General features: G+C 40.4%; 9 protein-coding genes across 9 annotated transcripts; 4 read left to right on the top strand and 5 right to left on the bottom strand.

Moving 5' to 3' along the window:
- Positions 1 to 43: 43 nt before the first annotated feature.
- On the top strand, positions 44 to 3,124 carry V1514DRAFT_326195 (uncharacterized protein). The gene is made up of 3 exons (XM_066926757.1): positions 44 to 522; positions 602 to 738; positions 793 to 3,124. Exons 1-3 carry the CDS (start codon positions 463 to 465, stop codon positions 2,921 to 2,923), a joined length of 2,328 nt encoding a protein of 775 aa, XP_066785253.1. The 5' UTR covers positions 44 to 462; the 3' UTR covers positions 2,924 to 3,124.
- Positions 2,908 to 5,057, bottom strand: V1514DRAFT_350594 (Misato segment II tubulin-like domain-containing protein). Its single transcript, XM_066929417.1, has 4 exons — positions 4,784 to 5,057; positions 4,644 to 4,710; positions 4,047 to 4,578; positions 2,908 to 3,969 (listed from the first exon to the last, which is right to left on the bottom strand). Exons 1-4 carry the CDS (start codon positions 4,986 to 4,988, stop codon positions 3,160 to 3,162), a joined length of 1,614 nt encoding a protein of 537 aa, XP_066785252.1. The 5' UTR covers positions 4,989 to 5,057; the 3' UTR covers positions 2,908 to 3,159.
- A 154-nt stretch (positions 5,058 to 5,211) lies between these two features.
- V1514DRAFT_326190 (AAA domain-containing protein) lies at positions 5,212 to 6,142 on the top strand. The gene is made up of 4 exons (XM_066926756.1): positions 5,212 to 5,290; positions 5,360 to 5,506; positions 5,574 to 5,719; positions 5,787 to 6,142. Exons 1-4 carry the CDS (start codon positions 5,249 to 5,251, stop codon positions 5,983 to 5,985), a joined length of 534 nt encoding a protein of 177 aa, XP_066785251.1. The 5' UTR covers positions 5,212 to 5,248; the 3' UTR covers positions 5,986 to 6,142.
- On the bottom strand, positions 6,067 to 7,206 carry V1514DRAFT_326188 (inosine triphosphate pyrophosphatase-like protein). The gene is made up of 6 exons (XM_066926755.1): positions 7,082 to 7,206; positions 6,886 to 7,022; positions 6,702 to 6,775; positions 6,468 to 6,612; positions 6,329 to 6,405; positions 6,067 to 6,261 (listed from the first exon to the last, which is right to left on the bottom strand). Exons 1-6 carry the CDS (start codon positions 7,107 to 7,109, stop codon positions 6,168 to 6,170), a joined length of 555 nt encoding a protein of 184 aa, XP_066785250.1. The 5' UTR covers positions 7,110 to 7,206; the 3' UTR covers positions 6,067 to 6,167.
- A 185-nt stretch (positions 7,207 to 7,391) lies between these two features.
- Positions 7,392 to 11,815, bottom strand: V1514DRAFT_326184 (uncharacterized protein). Its single transcript, XM_066926754.1, has 4 exons — positions 9,618 to 11,815; positions 9,183 to 9,550; positions 8,845 to 9,114; positions 7,392 to 8,778 (listed from the first exon to the last, which is right to left on the bottom strand). The coding sequence occupies exons 1-4, from the start codon at positions 11,668 to 11,670 to the stop codon at positions 7,480 to 7,482; spliced, it is 3,990 nt and encodes a 1,329-aa protein (XP_066785249.1). The 5' UTR covers positions 11,671 to 11,815; the 3' UTR covers positions 7,392 to 7,479.
- A 597-nt stretch (positions 11,816 to 12,412) lies between these two features.
- V1514DRAFT_195529 (centromere protein I) lies at positions 12,413 to 14,132 on the top strand. Its single transcript, XM_066924641.1, has 3 exons — positions 12,413 to 13,042; positions 13,091 to 13,497; positions 13,555 to 14,132. The coding sequence occupies exons 1-3, from the start codon at positions 12,537 to 12,539 to the stop codon at positions 14,091 to 14,093; spliced, it is 1,452 nt and encodes a 483-aa protein (XP_066785248.1). The 5' UTR covers positions 12,413 to 12,536; the 3' UTR covers positions 14,094 to 14,132.
- V1514DRAFT_326180 (armadillo-type protein) lies at positions 13,862 to 16,631 on the bottom strand. Its single transcript, XM_066926753.1, has 4 exons — positions 15,461 to 16,631; positions 15,298 to 15,397; positions 14,158 to 15,240; positions 13,862 to 14,089 (listed from the first exon to the last, which is right to left on the bottom strand). The coding sequence occupies exons 1-3, from the start codon at positions 16,236 to 16,238 to the stop codon at positions 14,172 to 14,174; spliced, it is 1,947 nt and encodes a 648-aa protein (XP_066785247.1). The 5' UTR covers positions 16,239 to 16,631; the 3' UTR covers positions 13,862 to 14,089; positions 14,158 to 14,171.
- A 149-nt stretch (positions 16,632 to 16,780) lies between these two features.
- On the top strand, positions 16,781 to 17,382 carry V1514DRAFT_326176 (signal recognition particle 14kD protein-domain-containing protein). Its single transcript, XM_066926752.1, has 3 exons — positions 16,781 to 16,839; positions 16,891 to 16,963; positions 17,040 to 17,382. The coding sequence occupies exons 1-3, from the start codon at positions 16,807 to 16,809 to the stop codon at positions 17,324 to 17,326; spliced, it is 393 nt and encodes a 130-aa protein (XP_066785246.1). The 5' UTR covers positions 16,781 to 16,806; the 3' UTR covers positions 17,327 to 17,382.
- A 33-nt stretch (positions 17,383 to 17,415) lies between these two features.
- Positions 17,416 to 18,310, bottom strand: V1514DRAFT_326174 (histone-fold-containing protein). The gene is made up of 2 exons (XM_066926751.1): positions 17,955 to 18,310; positions 17,416 to 17,892 (listed from the first exon to the last, which is right to left on the bottom strand). The coding sequence occupies exons 1-2, from the start codon at positions 18,249 to 18,251 to the stop codon at positions 17,647 to 17,649; spliced, it is 543 nt and encodes a 180-aa protein (XP_066785245.1). The 5' UTR covers positions 18,252 to 18,310; the 3' UTR covers positions 17,416 to 17,646.
- Positions 18,311 to 18,345: the final 35 nt, after the last annotated feature.

Here is an 18,345-nt window from a genome sequence, read left to right as displayed (position 1 = left end):
AAGAATAAGTGAATAATAAGATATTGCAAACTACTCTTTTAATTCTTAAAGGGATCAATACTATAAAGTGACATAATATAGACGAATGGCCACCTCCAATATTTCTCAGGCTTAAAGTATACAGTGCCATGCCTATTTCATTTTTACCACATACTATTTTTTTTTTTCATGTATATGGTAGCCAGCAATTTTAAACCATTCACATTACCTAATGCATTACCTCAGTTGATTATATAATGAATTATGTAATGTAACAATCATTTTGCACAACCATCGCGCAACTTGCGCGGTTAATTCCTTTTGCTACAAAACTTTGTTGTTTTGAATCAGATGAAATCAATCAAAATAAAACCAATATATTCAGTTTTCTTTTTATTTTATTTTATTTTATATTATTTTGTTTCATTTTATTTAATTTATTTTTTTTTTTGACTTACTTATGTTTCATGTTTTTACGACATCATGACTGCTCAAGACGCTGTGCAACAACCTCCTTTTCGATTTGACTTCTCCGGCATCAACGTATGTTTTTTTTTTGTCTCTATTCGCTATTGATTTGTTTGCGTTACTCAACTCTTTGTTTTTTTTGTTTTTTTATTAGTGGTCAAAGGATGATCCGTTGTCGATCGTATCTGCCTACAGGGAAGCTTTGAAGCGACAAGAAGTAGTCAAAAAAAGGAAAATTCTTCACGACAACAATCGGCCCCGTCACGATCAATCACAACCAGAACATGCAATGTATGTCGCCAGTTTTTATCGAAATATGAACCTGTCATGTTGACTCTATCTTAGTTCTGTCGACATTGTCGCTCCCACCGTGGTAAGCCTCGAGCAATCTAGCGCAACCACAAACGACACATCATCATCATCTTTATCATCGTCTTCATCGTTTACTGCAGAAAACGATCACGAGATAACAACTGGTCAGCTCAATCGCAAGCGACAAGCATTGCCAGATTCGCCTGTGCAAGTTCAAAACTCTTCAATACCCGAAACCGTGGGCTTGATCCGTGGCTCGTTAAACGCGCTTTGGAGTCTGCGAAACGCGCGGTCAAGACTCTCAAAACTACAAACCAAGAAACGGTTCGCGCCTCCGGTTTTTTACAACCGTCTTGACTCACCATCTCTGCATCATAAGACCGCAATCACAAATTTAGCCACCGACAATACCCACGTTCATAATCATCTTGCGCATTCATTACCGACTGAAAATAACATCACTACCGCCATAGGTGCAATCAACCCTGAACCAGTTATCCCAGTTAATGCACATGACAACAATCAAGTCACGCAATCTGATCAGGACAAGAATGACTTACCTCGAAAACGACCGATCGATGTTTCAGATATTGCACCCGATCGCAGAAAACGACCAGGTTTTTTCTCGGCTAATTTTGATGACGATGATGGTAGACACGGTGACCAGCACGTTCCCGATCAAATTGCGGTTCAAGAGCCGGCATTGAAAAAAAGACGATTGTTTGTTTCCGAAAAGGCCACTCTAGCACAAAGTCCGGCATTCCAAAGAGCAAAAGCAAGATCACAAGAACATGAACGTCGGTTTGTGGCCCAGCGTTCTTCCACGGAAGATCCTGCCGTGTTGGAACGACGGGCAGAGATTGCGAAGGAAAAACGTGAACACGAATTATTAGAACGAGAAGCAAGATTAGAACAAGAACGCAAGGTTAAAGAACTCGAACTTGAGATTCAAAGGAAAGAATTAGAAGCGGAACGGAAAAGACAGCACGAGCAAAGGCAAGAATTGGAAATTAAACGTCAACAATTAGAAGCTGCTCGGCTTCAACAAGAACAAATACAACAGCAGCAGCAGCAGCAGCAAAAACAACTCCCGTCACTGCAGAAAAATAATACGCCTATTCCATCCAGCGGGCTTAACTTTGCCAGTACAAACAGTTCGAATTCTGGGTTGAATTTTGAATCCACAACGCCCAAGGCGGCGCCAGCGCCAAGCTCATTGACACCATCTTTTGCATTCACGGCAACACCGTCATCAGGTTCAAGTGATAACAACAGTAATGGCATCAAACCATTTGATGCGCTCACTAATGACAAGTCTACGTCCACGCCGGCCGGGTCATTTTCATTTTCAGCAAGCACTGATGCAGCCAACAAGACAACCGAAGCCAAGCCACCTTCCGGGTTTTCATTCACAACCGCAAAGCCTGTTGCAGGTACGATCACGTCGTCTGACGGTGGTGCTCTTGCAAACCCCAATAATTCGTCTGCAGCCGACAAGTCGTCCGTGCCGAGCTTCAACTTTGCAGCCCCGTCAACGAGCAATGGTGCCGTGCCGGCCGTGAATAGCACCAGCACTGCACCTGTCGCGTTTGGTGGTTCAACCACATTGCCGTCGTTTAATTTTGGCAACGCTGCAAAGCCCAGCTCGCCGTTGTTTGGCGCCAGCACGACGTCTTCGTCTGCGATCACCAGCACGACCACGTCGGCGCCGTTTGCATTCGGCTCCACGACCACGTCATCAGTACCGGTGTCCAAATCGGCGTCACCGGCACCGTCTACTTTCTCGTTTGGCCAAACATCTGCACCGTCATCGTCATCAGCAACATTTGCCTTTTCCAGCAAGCCTTCGGCGTTGTCGTTGACTTCAACCACCACGAGTACGAGCAATAGTGTGTTGTCATCGTCGTCTGGTGCTAGTTCGAGTTTTAATTTCGGTGCCAACACGAGCAACCCGGCAAGCGTGTTTGGATTTGGCAGCAACACAACCATTAGCAGCACGGCACTGTCAACGCCGAAACCGGCCACGCCGGTAACGTTTGGCGGTGGTAACGACCAGCAACAGCAACAACAAAATAACATGTTTGCATCTCCAGCTGCAGGAACGGTCACACCTGCCGGTCGCAAATTGGCTCCCATGAGAAACAGGCGAGCACCTAGACGATAGAAAAAAAATTTGTAAATAAATTATGTTATATATACGTTGTATTTTGAAACCAACGAGAGATTTATTTTCCTCTTTTTTATTGAAGTATTTTGCATGCAACTTGTTCTATTTTGGACTACAGTTTTACATAATTTCCTCAAGCTTTATTTTTTAAAATAAATTGGAGGCGTTTTTGATGATTTTTTGTTTTTTTTTCAGTAGAATGCTTTTATTTTTTTTTTTATTTTTTTTTTAGGTCAGTCTGAATCATCAAAGCTCTGATCTGACCATCCGTATTCATATTCACTTTCCAACGTTTCAATCTGATCTTTTAACTGTTCTCGATCGTCCGATCTCACGTACCGGCTAACGAAATCGTTCATGTCTGAAAACTGATGCCTGGTTACGGATGACGTGGTCATGCTCGCAAACATGTCCGGCGCATGATGCAGGAATGGTGGAAAACTAGCCGGTTCCGGGAACGCCAATCCTGGCAGGTTGCGCCTGCACAGTACCGTTTTCTCATCTCGCAACCGGGATTCATCAACATATGAATCCCATAACCGATCCAATGACTGCGTCGTGTTTTTATCATCATCATCATCATCATCATTACCACGAACAACAGCAAATTTGGCAAAAGTATGCCCGCCGGTCCTGGCTTCAGCCTTGCGCCGGTCCTGCTTGCTCATGTGCGCCCGGTTTATCGCGTTCGTGCTGCCCATGGCTAACAACCCGTGACCGATCCCGACCGCCACGTCACCCGCGACAGTGCGCGTGCCATTGCCGGAAACCTGGGCTGCGATCTCGGCCAGGGATTCATACCTCGCTTTACTTGCCGTCGTGGCGAGCTTGCGCAGCCGGGTCGGCATGGTCAAGGTCTCGAACCCGGCTGCCAGCAGGCCGGCCACGTGCCAGGGCGATGAAGGGTCGAATGACGATGTCCGGTCGGCGGGCAAGAATTTATTAATTAATGTTGCTGGTGATGATGGCAGGCAGAGTGGAATATACATGGTCGAAACCGGGATCAGGCCTGCCTCGGTTCGGATTCGCGAATACTGTGCCGCCTAAACCAAAGCATTTGATTTAAGAAAAGACCAAACCAACATGGAAAAAAAAAAGAAAAAGAAAAAGAAAAACATACCCTGTCCAAAGGCGTGCCGTCTTGCAAGCCCCACACGAAAACACTAGTCTTGGGCAAATATTCGTCTCGCAATTCGTTCATGGCAGCCACAGAAAATCCGCCCCAGGCGGAGTCCACGTTCGTGATTACGTTTAATCCCGAGATCAGGTCACATTCTTCCAACAGTAATCTGAAATTTGATTCCAACCCTGCCGATCCAGCACCATCATGGTCACGATCATGACTATAAAATTCTTGCTCGCCAGTGTCAAACCCGGTGAATTGCTGCACGCGTGAAGTGGCAGCACCACCGGACGTGGTGCTGCTGGCATTCGAGCTCGTGCCCATGACCCTGCCCTTGGGGGCTTGAATCGGATCATACTCCCATGAAGATAATTGTAATAGCGATCGAGGATGATGAAAAACGTTACAATAATCAGACCAATATAACGTATTCGCCGGTGTTAAATAATTTAATGAGCCAGTACCGGTGTCTAATGATTTGATGTATTCGTTTTGCTGAATCCTGGGCTGCTCTATTCGTACTACTCCACTAATTGGGAAAAAAAAACCATTATTAAAACCACCATATTTGTTTACGGAGAGATTGATCGTTACCTTGGCGTGACGTTTTCTGAATTCCAATCGTAAAGTTCATTATATTTTTTTAAAGAACCATACCCGCCTGTCCGGTAAACTTGTCAGCTCAATCCAAAAAAAAAAAAAAAAAAAAACACATTATTTTTGTTGCTTTAAACCTTTTAATTCCCAAAGCAAGCATCGAGGCGTATAGGTTTCGGTACTGCCATCAGATGCTATGCCACTTCGAAACGTCACGTTATGATCAACCGGTCCGGACGAACCATCATGATCCAAATTTAAATAATAATCTTGAGCATTAAAAAAATGAGTTGATAAATGATTTGATAATGTTGAAAAGGATAAATGAATAATTTCTCGCATGATTCTCTATTGAAATTAGAAAACTTGCAAAAAAAAACAGGCAGTTTTAACGTTATGCTAATCTCAAGATATTTATTTTCATTCGATGTAAAAGCGAATGGAATTTTATTTTGAATTTTCAGGAGGCCAAATCTAAAGACCCGTACCCCTTACCCAATGCCCCCTAATTAAGTTGTTTCTAATCTTGAAATGTGGTTTTTTTTTTTTTTTTTCAAGAGAAAGATTCATATTTTGCTAATATTGCAACGTTCGATAAATTAATGTCACGATCGCTACCAAATATCATAATTACTGGCACTCCTGTAAGTAAACTCTCTTTTTTTTTTCTTTTCTGTTTTGGTTTTAATATATTTACCATGAATAAAATATAGGGCACAGGCAAATCGTTGCATAGTCAAAAACTTGCCGAATTACTTCCAAAGCATTCATTAGTTTCAATCAACAAGTTTATTGAAACTCACGATTTGACAGATGGATATGATGAAGAACGACAGAGCAAAACCGTGGACGAGGACAAGGTAAGGGAAAAGAGAGACACGTAAAAAAAAAATGCTTATAATTTTTTTTTTTTTTTTTTAAAAATAGCTGGTGGATTTGATTGAACCGCAGTTGGAAAAAGGAGGACAGATTATTGATTGGCACGTGTGTGATATTTTCCCGGTAAACTTGATCGACCTTGTCGTCGTGCTCAGGACGTCAACCAATCGATTATTTGATCGTTTAAAGGAACGGTAAGCTTTTAACACCCTCAATTTTTAAACCGACTAATTTTTTTTTTTTTTTTTTTAAAAAAAAAAGTGAATATGGTTCTATCAAGCTTAATGATAACATGGATGCTGAAATCATGCAAGAAATTTTGCAAGACGCCAGGGAATCATTCGAACCCGAGATTGTGATTGAGTTGCATAGCAATGACGAATCAGATTTGCAATCAAATTGTGATCGCATTAGTAGCTGGGTTGCGCAATGGGTTATTGATAACGCGGAAGAAGATTAAGTCTTTTTCTTTTTTTTTTATTAAGAAAAAGATTTTGTATTTTTTTATTTTTTTTTTTTGGTAAAGGAGGGGAGTAAGCATTATGGCACAAAATTATTCACATTAACGTTTGGCAATCTATAAATTAATTATACTACATTATTATATAACTTCATCCCTCCAATTTTTCGTCTTGTTCTATTCTATTCCCGAGTAGCCAAATATTGTTTTAACAATTGCAATGCCTTATATCGATGACTAATCGTGTTCTTTAATGATTTTGGCATTTCAGCATAACTAAAAAAAGAAAATTGGGTTTAAAACAAATTAATAATTTTCCTTAAATTAAAAGAAAAAGACTTACGTTTGGTCGTATCCGGTTGGCAAAAAAGTTGGATCCCATCCGAACCCAACCGGTCCTCTTGCTTCCACGATCGTTCCCTAAAAAAAAAAAAAGGAGCAATTAGAAATATGTTCAATTAAAAAAAAACGTAAAAACTCACGTCTTGCACGCCTTGAAAGATCTTGACTGGTTGACCTGGTCCCTCCGTGAACGCAAACGTGCAGATTGCTTGCGCAGATTTATCATCGAATGCTGCCAACATTTTGTTTAAGCCTTCATGTCCAACATTTTGCATGAACCATTTACTGAAAAAACAAAATTTGGGTATTAATTATCTGTATTGCTCGCCCCCTTTCTAGTATGTTCGTTTTTTTTTGGGGGCTTGTTTACTCACATGTATGGACCTGGAAGGCCACCGTAAGCCGTAAACGAAAGCGCCGTGTCCTCAACCAGCACCGGTCCCTTAATCTATAATCGAAAAAAAAAAAAAAAAAAAAACCCCCAACAGGACCCGGTATATCGTTAGTCAAACCAAAAAAAAAAACATGTTCATTAAATAAATTGAATCAAAATCATACGATTGCAGCCGCAGTCTTGGCCTTGCTTTCAGCAATTTCAAGAATCGATCCTTGAATTTCTTCCAAATCAAGTGATTGGTTCGTAAGTTCCACGCCGGCCATGATGGCTTGCACTTCTTTTAACTTGTTGGCATTACCTTTATTCAATTTTTATTAGAAATTTTTTTGAATAATAAAATATATGATATCGTCTTACCGGTAACAAACGTAATGATTGGTGCCATTGCTTGTTTAAAAAAATAATTTCAATGCAAAAAAAAAAAAAAGAGACAAAGTTTTGAGGATAGTAATGGGTTAAAGAATATATAATATTTATTTCCGTTGAATCATTTACAGGTTACAAAACGTTGAAATTCCTTATCAGTGCGTCGAAAAAAACTTTAAGCTTTTAACCTAATTAAATGATAAATTAATCACTGCCATGCACAATGCGTAGTTCAATGATTCAATCATTTTGCAAAATTCATTCATATAGCTAACTATTCAGCTAATCGTGGCTTTTTTTTCCTACTATTTTTATTTATTTACATATTCATGTTATGGAACTTGGTAAATTATTCTTAATCAATCTTTAATCATGATACAATCAATAATTTATATCCTGGCAGCTTTAATCTCATCAATCACGAATTCCGTTGTTTTAATAACCTCATCCAAAATCATGTTTCGATTCCATTCCGTTCGCTTGCGGAACGCGACATCTATTAATGCCGAGTTTAATTGTTCCAATTGTTCAATCACAAATTTATCACTAACTGAAGACAAATGATTATGAAATTTTGATAATCTTTCGTAATCAAGTTCAAACTCGTCGTGATCTTCTTGTTCTGATTCTGGCTCGGCATCATGTGATTCCGACCGTGGCTGAGTGACTTGGACATCATCATTACGATGGTTTGCATGCGCATGATTAGATTCAACGCGTTGCCCTGGCTGTTGTGGTCGTAGTTCCACAGGCCCGTTCGGTAGCAGGCTTTCAACTTGTGCATTTGCAACTAAAAATTCCTGATTGGTTTCATCCTCCTTCTCATCAATCTGCATTCGATCTTTTACTGGCTCGACCGCTTCAGGTTCACCATTGACTCGGTGTACTTGTCCATTCACGCCATTACCATTGCTCACCACCACTGCCGTAGCAGCCGCCGCCGCCAAAATATTGTCGACTTGTTCCTGATCACGTTCATGTTCATTCACGGTTGCTTCAGTGGTTGACTGATCTGCAAGCAACGCCCGCGCAACTTGGGATTGCTTTTTGCGCAATTTTTCAGCATGCCAATTTGCTCTTAATTTTTCCCGGTCGTACATTCGTTCACAATCGAGTAAAAATTGCGGATCCGCAATCTCGTCCACCGATACCTGCGCGTTGGCATACATTTCCGATGCTTTCACGATCTTGTCCCTGTCCTCGGCCACGGTTGCGTCTTGCAACATGAACTCGATATCTCTTAAAAATTGTCTTGGCGTGCAATAATATCCGTTCCATAACCTTTCTTCCACAATGTCTAAATCCATGTTATGATATTTTTTGCCCGTGCCCTGTTCAAGAATCATTTCATCATCTGTCAACACGTATTCATAATACACGCCCGGATCAAGCGGAATCTCATTAAACAAATGGGTAAGAAGTGAATCATCTATCGGTGGCTTCCTAAATCGCTTGTAACGAATTTTTAATAATTCCATAAGACCAGATAACTTGATTTTTAAATAATTTTTTAATTTTTTATCTTTTTCCGCTTGTGCTTGCAACTCAGTTTTGGATGGTGGTAGGGATGGCGGGATCGGTGCTAACGGAAGTTCTTCAAGTTTCCTTAACTTTCTCTTGTTCGGATACGCTAACGGCGAATTTGAAATGTGTTTAACCAGTTCTCTAAAAAATTCCAATCGTTGATTCTTTTTTTTTTTTTTTTTTTAAATTAGCATGACAAAAGGCAAAAAAAAAAACCAAAAAAAACTTACATAGTTTGGTCGTTCAATGTGTATTCTGTTTGCATTTGAAAATCCAAACAAATGCTTTAACTCAGCGGCAAGGTTAACAAACCCATTCTCGGCTATGCCTAGCAAAAGTATCTGCTCCACTGGAGAGATCCCCCTGATCAGGCCGTGAAATGTTGTCCACGCGCTAGGTGAAATTGTGTGATACCATGTATCAACGTTGGGAATAAAAATCACACTAGGAACATGTCGTTTAACTTCAACAAATAATTGAACAATTGCTGCTTCCACGGTCTATTACGTTTTAATTTTAGTAAACACACTGACATGTGAGAAAAAAAAATTGTAATCACTAAACTTACTCTTGTAGAATCGCTCATAAGAGTCGCCAAATCAAACGTTTGCACATGAAATCCTTCCAAATGTTGCAAAATCGCAGCAGCAACGTATTCTTGTCCCATACCAGGAGATCCCGTAATCAAAAGTCGAGGCCTGAAAATTCGACATGATTGAAATTCTTGCATCATGTTTTCTCGAGCGAACCCGCCGTCCGTGCTTGATTCGTCTTCGTACATTGCCTCTTCAGCAATTGTAAGTTTTTTCTGCCTTGGGATAATGTGATTTAATGATTGCGCAATCTCAGACATGGCCGGACCTAATAACGGTTTGATTCGGTTTGACAGTGGTGCTGCATTAGATGCTGTTGACCTCGCAGAAGAAGGTACAATCTCTGTGATTATTTGTATTAATATTACAACCTTACAACCTCAAAAAAAAAAAAAAATTTTCCAACTTACTTTTAACCGAACGAATAAAATCACGAGGAGTTACTTTAATTGTAGATGGGTCAATTAAAAGCTTATTATCACTTTTATATATTTGTGGATATCGATGTTGAATGGCGCTAAGTGCTGATTCGGTACATAATGCTCGCAAATCTGCACCGCCATATCCCTTAGTTAACTCTGCAATTTGATCAACAAAATTCGGTTCCAAAATAGGTTCCCATCCTTTAGTATGAATCTGAATAATTTTTTTCCTTGCTTCAATATTAGGAAGTGGGAAATAAAATTCACGATCAAAACGACCCGGTCGACGTAATGCCGGATCAATCGAATCCGGACGATTGGTTGCACCAATCACAATCACTTGACCACGATTATCCATGCCGTCCATTAATGCAAGTAAGGTCGACACAATCGAAGCATGAATTTGCTCTTGCTTGGAAGATCTTACTGGCGCCAACCCATCAATCTCGTCAAAAAATATGATACTTGGTTGCGTGTTTCTGGCCTCCTCAAACAGCAAGCGCAATTGTCGTTCGGCTTCTCCAACCCATTTAGATAACGCATCTGCTCCCTTTCTCATATAAAATGAAATCTTGCGATTTTCGGTTGAACAGCTAGCCGCGAGTGCTCGCGCTAGTAACGTCTTCCCTGTTCCTGGTGGCCCATGAAACAGTACGCCTCTCGGTGGTGTGACTTTAAACTGTTGAAACACTTCCGGATACATTAACGGAAGAGCCACCATTTCTTTCAACTGATTAATGTGATCGTCAAGACCACCAACAGCATTAAAATCAATATTCATATCAACCCCTAACGGATCAGTATCTGAAAGGTTGCTTTTCTTTACAAGTCCCAGTCCAGCAGCCGGGTTTGTTACTTGCTCGAGCTCGTTCAAAGTGGGCGGATTCGCTATAGGATTCTTGGAAAACGCGTTGCCGTCATCATCTGACGAGTCTGAATCTGCAGCACCTCCTGCAGCCTGTAATCCGCCGTTGCCTGTTCCGCGAACAGAATTGCCAAATATTGATTGCACGCCTGCTCCACCAAACGGACCAAAAGTGGAAAACAATCTCCTTGCACTCTGACCATTTGTCCGACGTCTTCTATCTGACCCATTATAATCATCAACTTGCTCCACTACCGGAGGTGGCACTAACTGATAATTAACTTCTCTTCTGGCACGTAGATTTTTACGTCGGGTAGGAGGAGGCGTCGTATTCAGATCTTGAAGCTCTTTCTCAAGAGTTAATTCATCTTCGTCATTTTCCGAACTCCTCGAATCCCTGTTATGACGGGAACTGCTGGCCCTCGTGACTCGCCGGCTGGATCGTCGACGGCGAACAATATCTGAAATATCTGAATCATCAACAACGAAACCATCAGTTCTTGAATGCCTGACCGAATCGTCGTCATTGTCATCATCATCTTCATCATCATCATCGTCGTCGTTAGTTGTGGCTGACTCAATAAACTCATCATCCTCACTTTCATCTCTCGGCTTGCTCCTGCTGGACCTTCGAGTACTTGATTGATATGCTTGTGTTTTTTCTTCTAATAGCTGTTGTCGAATGGAAGACGCCGAAAGCTTTCTTGGTGCCACAACTGTCGGTAGTTGTTCTGCAACGTCGGCTTGAATCTGATCCTGGGTTTCAAAATCTGCCAGGTCGTCTCCGTCTTCTTCAGCTGTGTTTGATTGACGAGTTTGCTTTTTGCCGATTTTCAGTTTCACTCTAAAACTTTTGTGATGCCTTGATTTAGTTCCGTAGTTACCATCTCTCTCGTTATAATCGTCATCGTCCTCACCACCGCTGTCTTCCTCACTAGCGATGTCTTCCTCACTAGCGATGTCTTCTTCTTGTTCTTCTACTTCCGCAAAAGACTCTTCTGCAGCGACATCACTCGGTTCGTCGTCATCAGAAAACATGTCTTCCAATTTCTTGTCTTCTTCATCTTCGTTGTAATTAACTCGACGTCTTGATGATCGTGATCGAGTACTTTCGTCGTCGTTACCACGCTCGTTGTCGAAGCTACTAGTTCTCCTCGAACGTTTGCGTTTCACCATTGCTTACACAGGCAATCACTGGTCCTCCACTACAAACAAACCGCGGCACAATATGCAATACTTGATATAATCTAATTAGACTGCCTTTGCAAGAATGTGTTTCGTGACGTGCTTGGTATACAAGAGGTTGTTGGCAAAAGTGAGAGTTGCGAGCTTGAATGCCAACTAAACTCTAAATGGGGATCTAAATTTGTCATGCAACGCTCTCTACTCGATTACGAGATGGGACTCCATGAACCCCCATGCAACATAAAAATATTGAGTAAATTAATATTCTATAAACAATGTAAAATTTAATTTGATTTTCATTGATCGATATGTTTGCGGTCATGAGCAAAAAAGCTACGACTCAAAAATTGAATTTTTATACAAAACTCATTTGCAATTAATTCAGTCTCGAAGAACCTTTAAAAAAAAATTCAGGGGTCGACAACATCTCATCGCATGAGCGTTCTCGATTATTTGTTTTGCCTCATTGGTAAATTTGAAAAGAATAAATAGGGGATGGTTGGAGGCCACATGAGGCAAAATTCTGAGTAACGAATTGCCAGCTGTGATGAGCAGGTTGGTGACGAATGTATTCGTTCTGCAGGCTTTTCAGTAAAATTTTTCATCATTTGGTTCTGCGTTCACAGAGGTGTGGACCTGAACTTGGTCCGTCTTGTTCAAACCTCGTTTTGGGCTCAAAACCCAGCCGATCCCACAGCAATGTCGAAGGTCGCTTCTGATTGGCTGCCTGCAACTTAAGCACTTAAACTATACCCCTAACCAGATGCCAGTTTTTGTTTGCACCTTACCCTGGTACAGGTAAACAACCTCGAGTTCGCATAATTGGCTCACGGAACAAGAAGAAGTATTCATGCACAATGTCGTTCTCTTCATTAACACCTCAGGAAAAAATATCCGAGGCTGTGAACTCCTTACATGCGTCGTTAAACTCATTTATTTCAAAGACGGCCGCATCTGATCATCTATCATTAATTACGGTTCATGTTTACGAACATGGCCTTTCTAGCTTAGATTTAAAAACTGCGATTGAAACACTAACCCGGCCATCGTCATTATTGCCATCTCAGCGACTTCAGTTTGTCAAACTTCTCTTGCCACGCGACAAAGTCGACGACGTCATTGTGTTTCAGATCGTGTCGGCAATCGGGTCTGGCAAGCACAAAATCGAATTTGCTGTTCAGGCTGCATTATTGAAATGGCTTGTTCTCGTTCAACCGTTTTTAAAAAATTTTAATTCGCTTTCTCGTGTTTACGGTGTGCTTTTTATGCTTTTAAGTTATGAATCAATCAGGCCTTGGGTTGCTCATTTACTTTTTCTTACCACTCGCCGCAAGGATATCACGCCATGGAGAATACAATATTTGTAAGACCATTTGAATTTTGTCAATGTTTAGACTAACTTTTGTTTTAGGCTCGAGTTGCATAATCGATACCGTGAATCTCTTCACTTACAAGGTTTACTCATTTTATATAAAGAATATTACCCTGAGATTATTATCGACAATTATATCAACATACGACGAGCATTGTTTAACTATCCGGATTCAAAATTTATCAAAATAATTCAATCCATCCATTTTTCTGCTTCCACTCACCCCAATTATATTCGCAATGGGCTCAATGCGACTAAGCGAAGAAAGCTACGCATTCCTGACTCAACTACAATCGACACGACGGCCTCATCTATCACAGTAGAAGACCTGACCACGTTGTCTTTATTTGTTCAAAATATTCACAGCGTTGAATTGCCTGCACAGATGGGGTCGGCTTTGCGGTATGAAGATACCGTGAAGCGAATAATGGTTAACCGGCCTTCTGGTATGCATTTATTAAACATAAAGTGCTTGGCGTACCTTAGCTAATAATTTGTTTTAGATATTGCTCTTGTGCGGCTAGATACTTGGCTTGCTGCGACTCTTTTGGAGGAACTTCGAATAGAAAGAGAAAGTAACGACTCGGATTCCTTGGAAGAATTACTTCAACGAACTTACGAATTAATCTCATATACAAAGGAATATTTAATTTCAGTTCAAGATTTTCTTTTGAACAAGTTTCTTCCAACTTGGGATGGTCGGAACCATCGCAAGATTATTTTAAACCTTTTAACGTTGTTGCCGTTATCTACATGCGATGGCCTATTACCACCTCTTGTTAAATTATTCGAACAATCATCAAATGATGGGTTAAAAGTCGATATTTTAATTTTTCTTGCTGATATTTCACAACGACATTTTCTAAAACATGACATGCATCACGCGCATTTAAGGGGTACGAGTGCGCCAGAAATAATTTTGACTTTATCCTCAATATGGTCATGCATCGAGAAACTTTCGTTGCTATCATTGCAGAGCCCAATTGTTGAAGGTGCTCGTCTTAATCTTCGTTTAGTTGCGATAAAAAAACTCCTAAACTGAAGCCATGCGGTTAATAATTCAAAAAATTAAACAAATCATGTATTATATATAGAAATAATCCAACTTTTCTTTTTTTTTTTAGTACTCAGTTGCGTTCCACAATCGTTGAATTGTATCACGTGAAATTTTGATTCCCCATTCTTGCGCGGCCCTGCTTTCCTTGCTTTGCTTCTTGCTCTTGTCACTTTTCATTCTCGTGGTAAGAAAAAACTCAAGGCCCTTGAGCAAGATTGTGTTATCTTTAATCTTGATAATTATCTGGATCAATGCTTTCTCGCCTGCAAGCGGGTCTCTTTGACGTGCACTTCTGGTCTGGATATGTTGAAACAAAAAAATTAAAAAAGTTCTCAAAAACTCGTACATGCCTGGAGTGCATGTCAAAAAATTAATATTTTTCAATAAATCCAATCCCAATGATTGTTCGCCCACAAGTATGGCAAAAAATTTGGCAAAATTTGCTTGCCTTCGGCTTTTGGTTACTTCATCTTGCTCCTCGACGACAAATCGAAGGTCTTCAACTTCAGATTCGTCGTCTTCGCTCTCGCTGTCTTCATCATCGTTTGAACCATTCACTTCTTTAAAATAATCCCACAAGGCAAATTGAAATGTTTTTCTAATCGGATGTTGCTTGCATAATTCTGTAGCCACGTAGGCATAAAACGGATTGAAATCCTTTTCGTTGGCACAACAATGCAGCAATACCCTGGGAATTTCACGTTCTTGCACTCTTTTCAACTTTAACCTCATAAGTCGTTCATTTGCATCAACGTAATCCTCGCTTCCCATGATTGCAATGAAAACTGCTCGCCTGATGTCGGTATTCATTCGTTGTTGCTTGGCAAGCGCAAGCCAATCTGGTGCTGCAGTGTCTATCAAGTCTTTAACCGCCACCGCATCCACATCGGCCTGCTTGTGATCTCGGCCAATATCTCCACCTGACCAAGCAGCACCAACAAGCCACCATTTTCCTTTATTTTCAACTTGTCTGATATCTTGCAATGTAACCCGAAGCGGTTCGGTCGATTTAGGCAAATTACCAAGATATTTTTTCAAGCGATTGATTGATTCCGCTGTGATGCTTGAGTTAACCTTGAGACGGTTATTTTTCCATGACGTCACAGTCTCAATAAGGAATTTGGTTCGAGAACTATTAACAATGATTAGCATCTTACAATACAAACAAGTTATTGTATAACAATCCTACTTCAAATTTTGAGCTGGTATCTTCTTAACCGCTTCTTGAAGCTGCAATATGATATCTTTTAATGCCGAGGGATCATCATGTCTGAGTTGTGATCCGGTATCTGCGCATGTAAGTTATCATCAAACATCCTCTCCACACACATACACAAGCACTCAAAACTTACTTTGAATTAGTTTAAGTAATAACTCTGTATTTAATTCAGAAACATCTTTCAGAAACAATCTGATAAAATCATAGACTAGCAAGCAACCTACAACTTGAAACGTGTAAAGATGGCTTAGAAGAACCATTAAGTTGGAACACTTCTTTTCAGAAGAGTCTTCCTTGTAGTATGAATCAAAATCTTCAACTAGTTGCTGAACAAACGAAGCACCAAAATCTAGTCCGACCTGTTTATATAACGACGCAATCAATGCCGCATACACTAGTGAAAAAGAATCGAGCAGTACTGCACTCTGAGCAGTCATTGATAAAATAAGCGAGCTGATTGTAGATATCATGTTTTGCCGGGGATTGTTAAGAAAAAGTTGCTGTAATTCAATACTGATAGTGGAAACATTGGCTTCCGATAATCTGTTGATTAAACCCTGACACTGACGCCTTAATCGCTTGAGCTCTTCCGAGTCATCGTTAGCTGCAAGTTGCTTCTTTCTTAATGACGGTGGAATATATTTTCCCGGGGTTTCTACTGCAACAGGAGGAAGATATGGATTTTCTCTTTTTGGTTTCGTGGCAACCTCATCATCTTTTTCATCCTCATGGTCATCAATATCATCAGCATCACTTTCGTTATCAAATCCTTGAAATGCTTCATCGTCATCTTCATCTTCACTGTTAAATTCAGTACCACTAGCTGATCCTAAATCTTGATCAAATTCTTCATTCTCGCTTTCAATATCCAATGTTTTACTCTTTTTGGTCTTCAAATTTAGGTTAAACATGTCGTCGAGATATTCCAAGTCAAGGCCAGAAGTTAAATCTGTGGTTTTGTAAACAACCTAAAAATCATACCATAGCAAACAATATATACAAAGTACGTACCAGCAAGCCCATCATCATCTTCAGCTTTTTTCTTTAGCTTGCCATTTTTCAGGCCAAGTCTTTTTGAGTAATATCTGATATCGTCTTCATCCTTGCCAAATGACGGATCGTATTCAGCGTTGTCAAATTCACGCTCCACCCGCTGCCGTTTGATTTGCTTTTTGTCACCATATAGCCTAGACCTGGGTAACGGCGGTGGCACTTCCGTACGTTGTGAAGGTAAAATATGCTTTCCTCTGCTTTTTCGAGCCATTATTTGGTTGAGGTGGCTACGTCAATCATCGTGCATTTTGTTGCGAAGGGAAAAATTTCGAAAGTTTGAAGGTAAGCCCCTGAAAATACGTGAAGCAAGCATAACCTGTTGTGGCATAACTAACATATAGTTTTAGCTTTATGTTGCCATTTGTACCGTGGGCCAACTTGACGCTTGTCTTGAAGGTCAAGTTTATCGGCAATATCAAACCAATCATGACTGGAAGTTCGAGGCTATCAAGTGATGAGGTTGGCAAATTTTTTTTTAGGTTTGGTTTACTGTATCTGATGTTTGATTAGTTTTTGTCACAATTAAAAGTGCTGTTTGCAAAGCAGGCAAAATCCGGTACCGTTTTCCTCCAACAAAAAAGATGTAAGGCTACAGTCTCAAAAAAAAAAAAAAAATAAATAAATAACAACCTCCGAAAACTAATATGAGATAATTGCAGATACTGAAAATGATTCGGTGGAGAATAAGCATAATCCAAACCGGACTGATTTATCAGACATATCAGAGGAAAGCCAAGCTACAAGTCACTCGCTCATATTTAGAGCCACGGACGGTAACAAGGACAAGAAAGAAAAAATAAAAATTACTACTATAGTTGCATCACAAGACTTGAATATATTTTTTAAAAAGTATTCAGAAGTGCTGAAGGAAGGGTTTGGAGCGTTAAAGAAGAAGGACAAGAAGAAGACCAAGAGCAAGAAAAAGAAAGGTGCGGCGAAGAAGTAGAATGGTTTGGTTATGTATATTATTGTTGAAAATAAATTCATATAATTAAAAAAATACACATTGGTTGTCAATAAATTGTCAGTCTATTTGAGTGCAGCTTTATCATGATATCGGTGACTTGAAATAGACATTGAAATTGGATACGCCAGCACAAACGCAGACGATACAAATACGAATGTACAATTGGCAGTCGAAAGATTTACCATTTTATCCAGTATAATACTAATTTACATTACCGTCTTAATAAAACATAATTCAAGTGTATCAAAAAGTAAACCCACAACTCCAAGCAAGCATCATCGAAATTAATCACAACAGTTTTAAGGTTTCCGAGGAGCCGCTGCTGCCTCTTCACGGGGCACAATGTCAATCAAAAAATCAAACATGTCTGATTTTTGAAGTGCATTAGCAATATCAGACCGTTGTAAAGTCCTGCGCTTGTTTTCTTCAGCATGGATCCACGCGCGCATGGTCAGCTCGGTAATGAAGATGTCGCAGCCTTTGGCAAATAATATTGGCGCCTCAGCTGATATCATTTTCACGTCCTCATCTGCCTTCATAACTTTCTAAAACCATGCGGTTTAGCTTTGGCCCAAAACAATACAAAAATAAGTTTAGCAGATCATACCTTTATTCGCGCTAACGGCAATTGATGTATCTTAAACTCATGTTCGTCACGCTCAATGTTATTAATAGTTTCCTGCCAGTACGACATCATAATGCTACGATATTGACCCGTAAGTCCCTGAGCGACGTTTGTGAATGCTCCGCCCACAAAACTCGCCGCTGGTGCTCCGCCAGACGCTGCGACGGCAGCTGCAGCACCAAAATGCCCGCCAGACTCTAGAATTTGCTCATATTGAACCTGATCTGTCAAAATAACTTGTTGTTGCTCTTCTTCTAAATTATGAGAAGCCTCATACATTGTGACACGAGCCTATATGGACTTGGTAACTGATCCGGGTTCAATTTATTGATTGTTTAGTTTCTCGCCATGATGAGGTTTCAGAGCAAGGTCG

Source organism: Lipomyces japonicus (assembly GCF_038497905.1).
Source record: "Lipomyces japonicus strain CBS 7319 unplaced genomic scaffold V1514scaffold_6, whole genome shotgun sequence".
Taxonomy (NCBI): Eukaryota; Fungi; Ascomycota; class Lipomycetes; order Lipomycetales; family Lipomycetaceae; genus Lipomyces; species Lipomyces japonicus.
The sequence above is the reverse complement of the archived record's forward strand: the minus strand, read 5'-3'. Positions and strand labels throughout refer to the sequence as shown.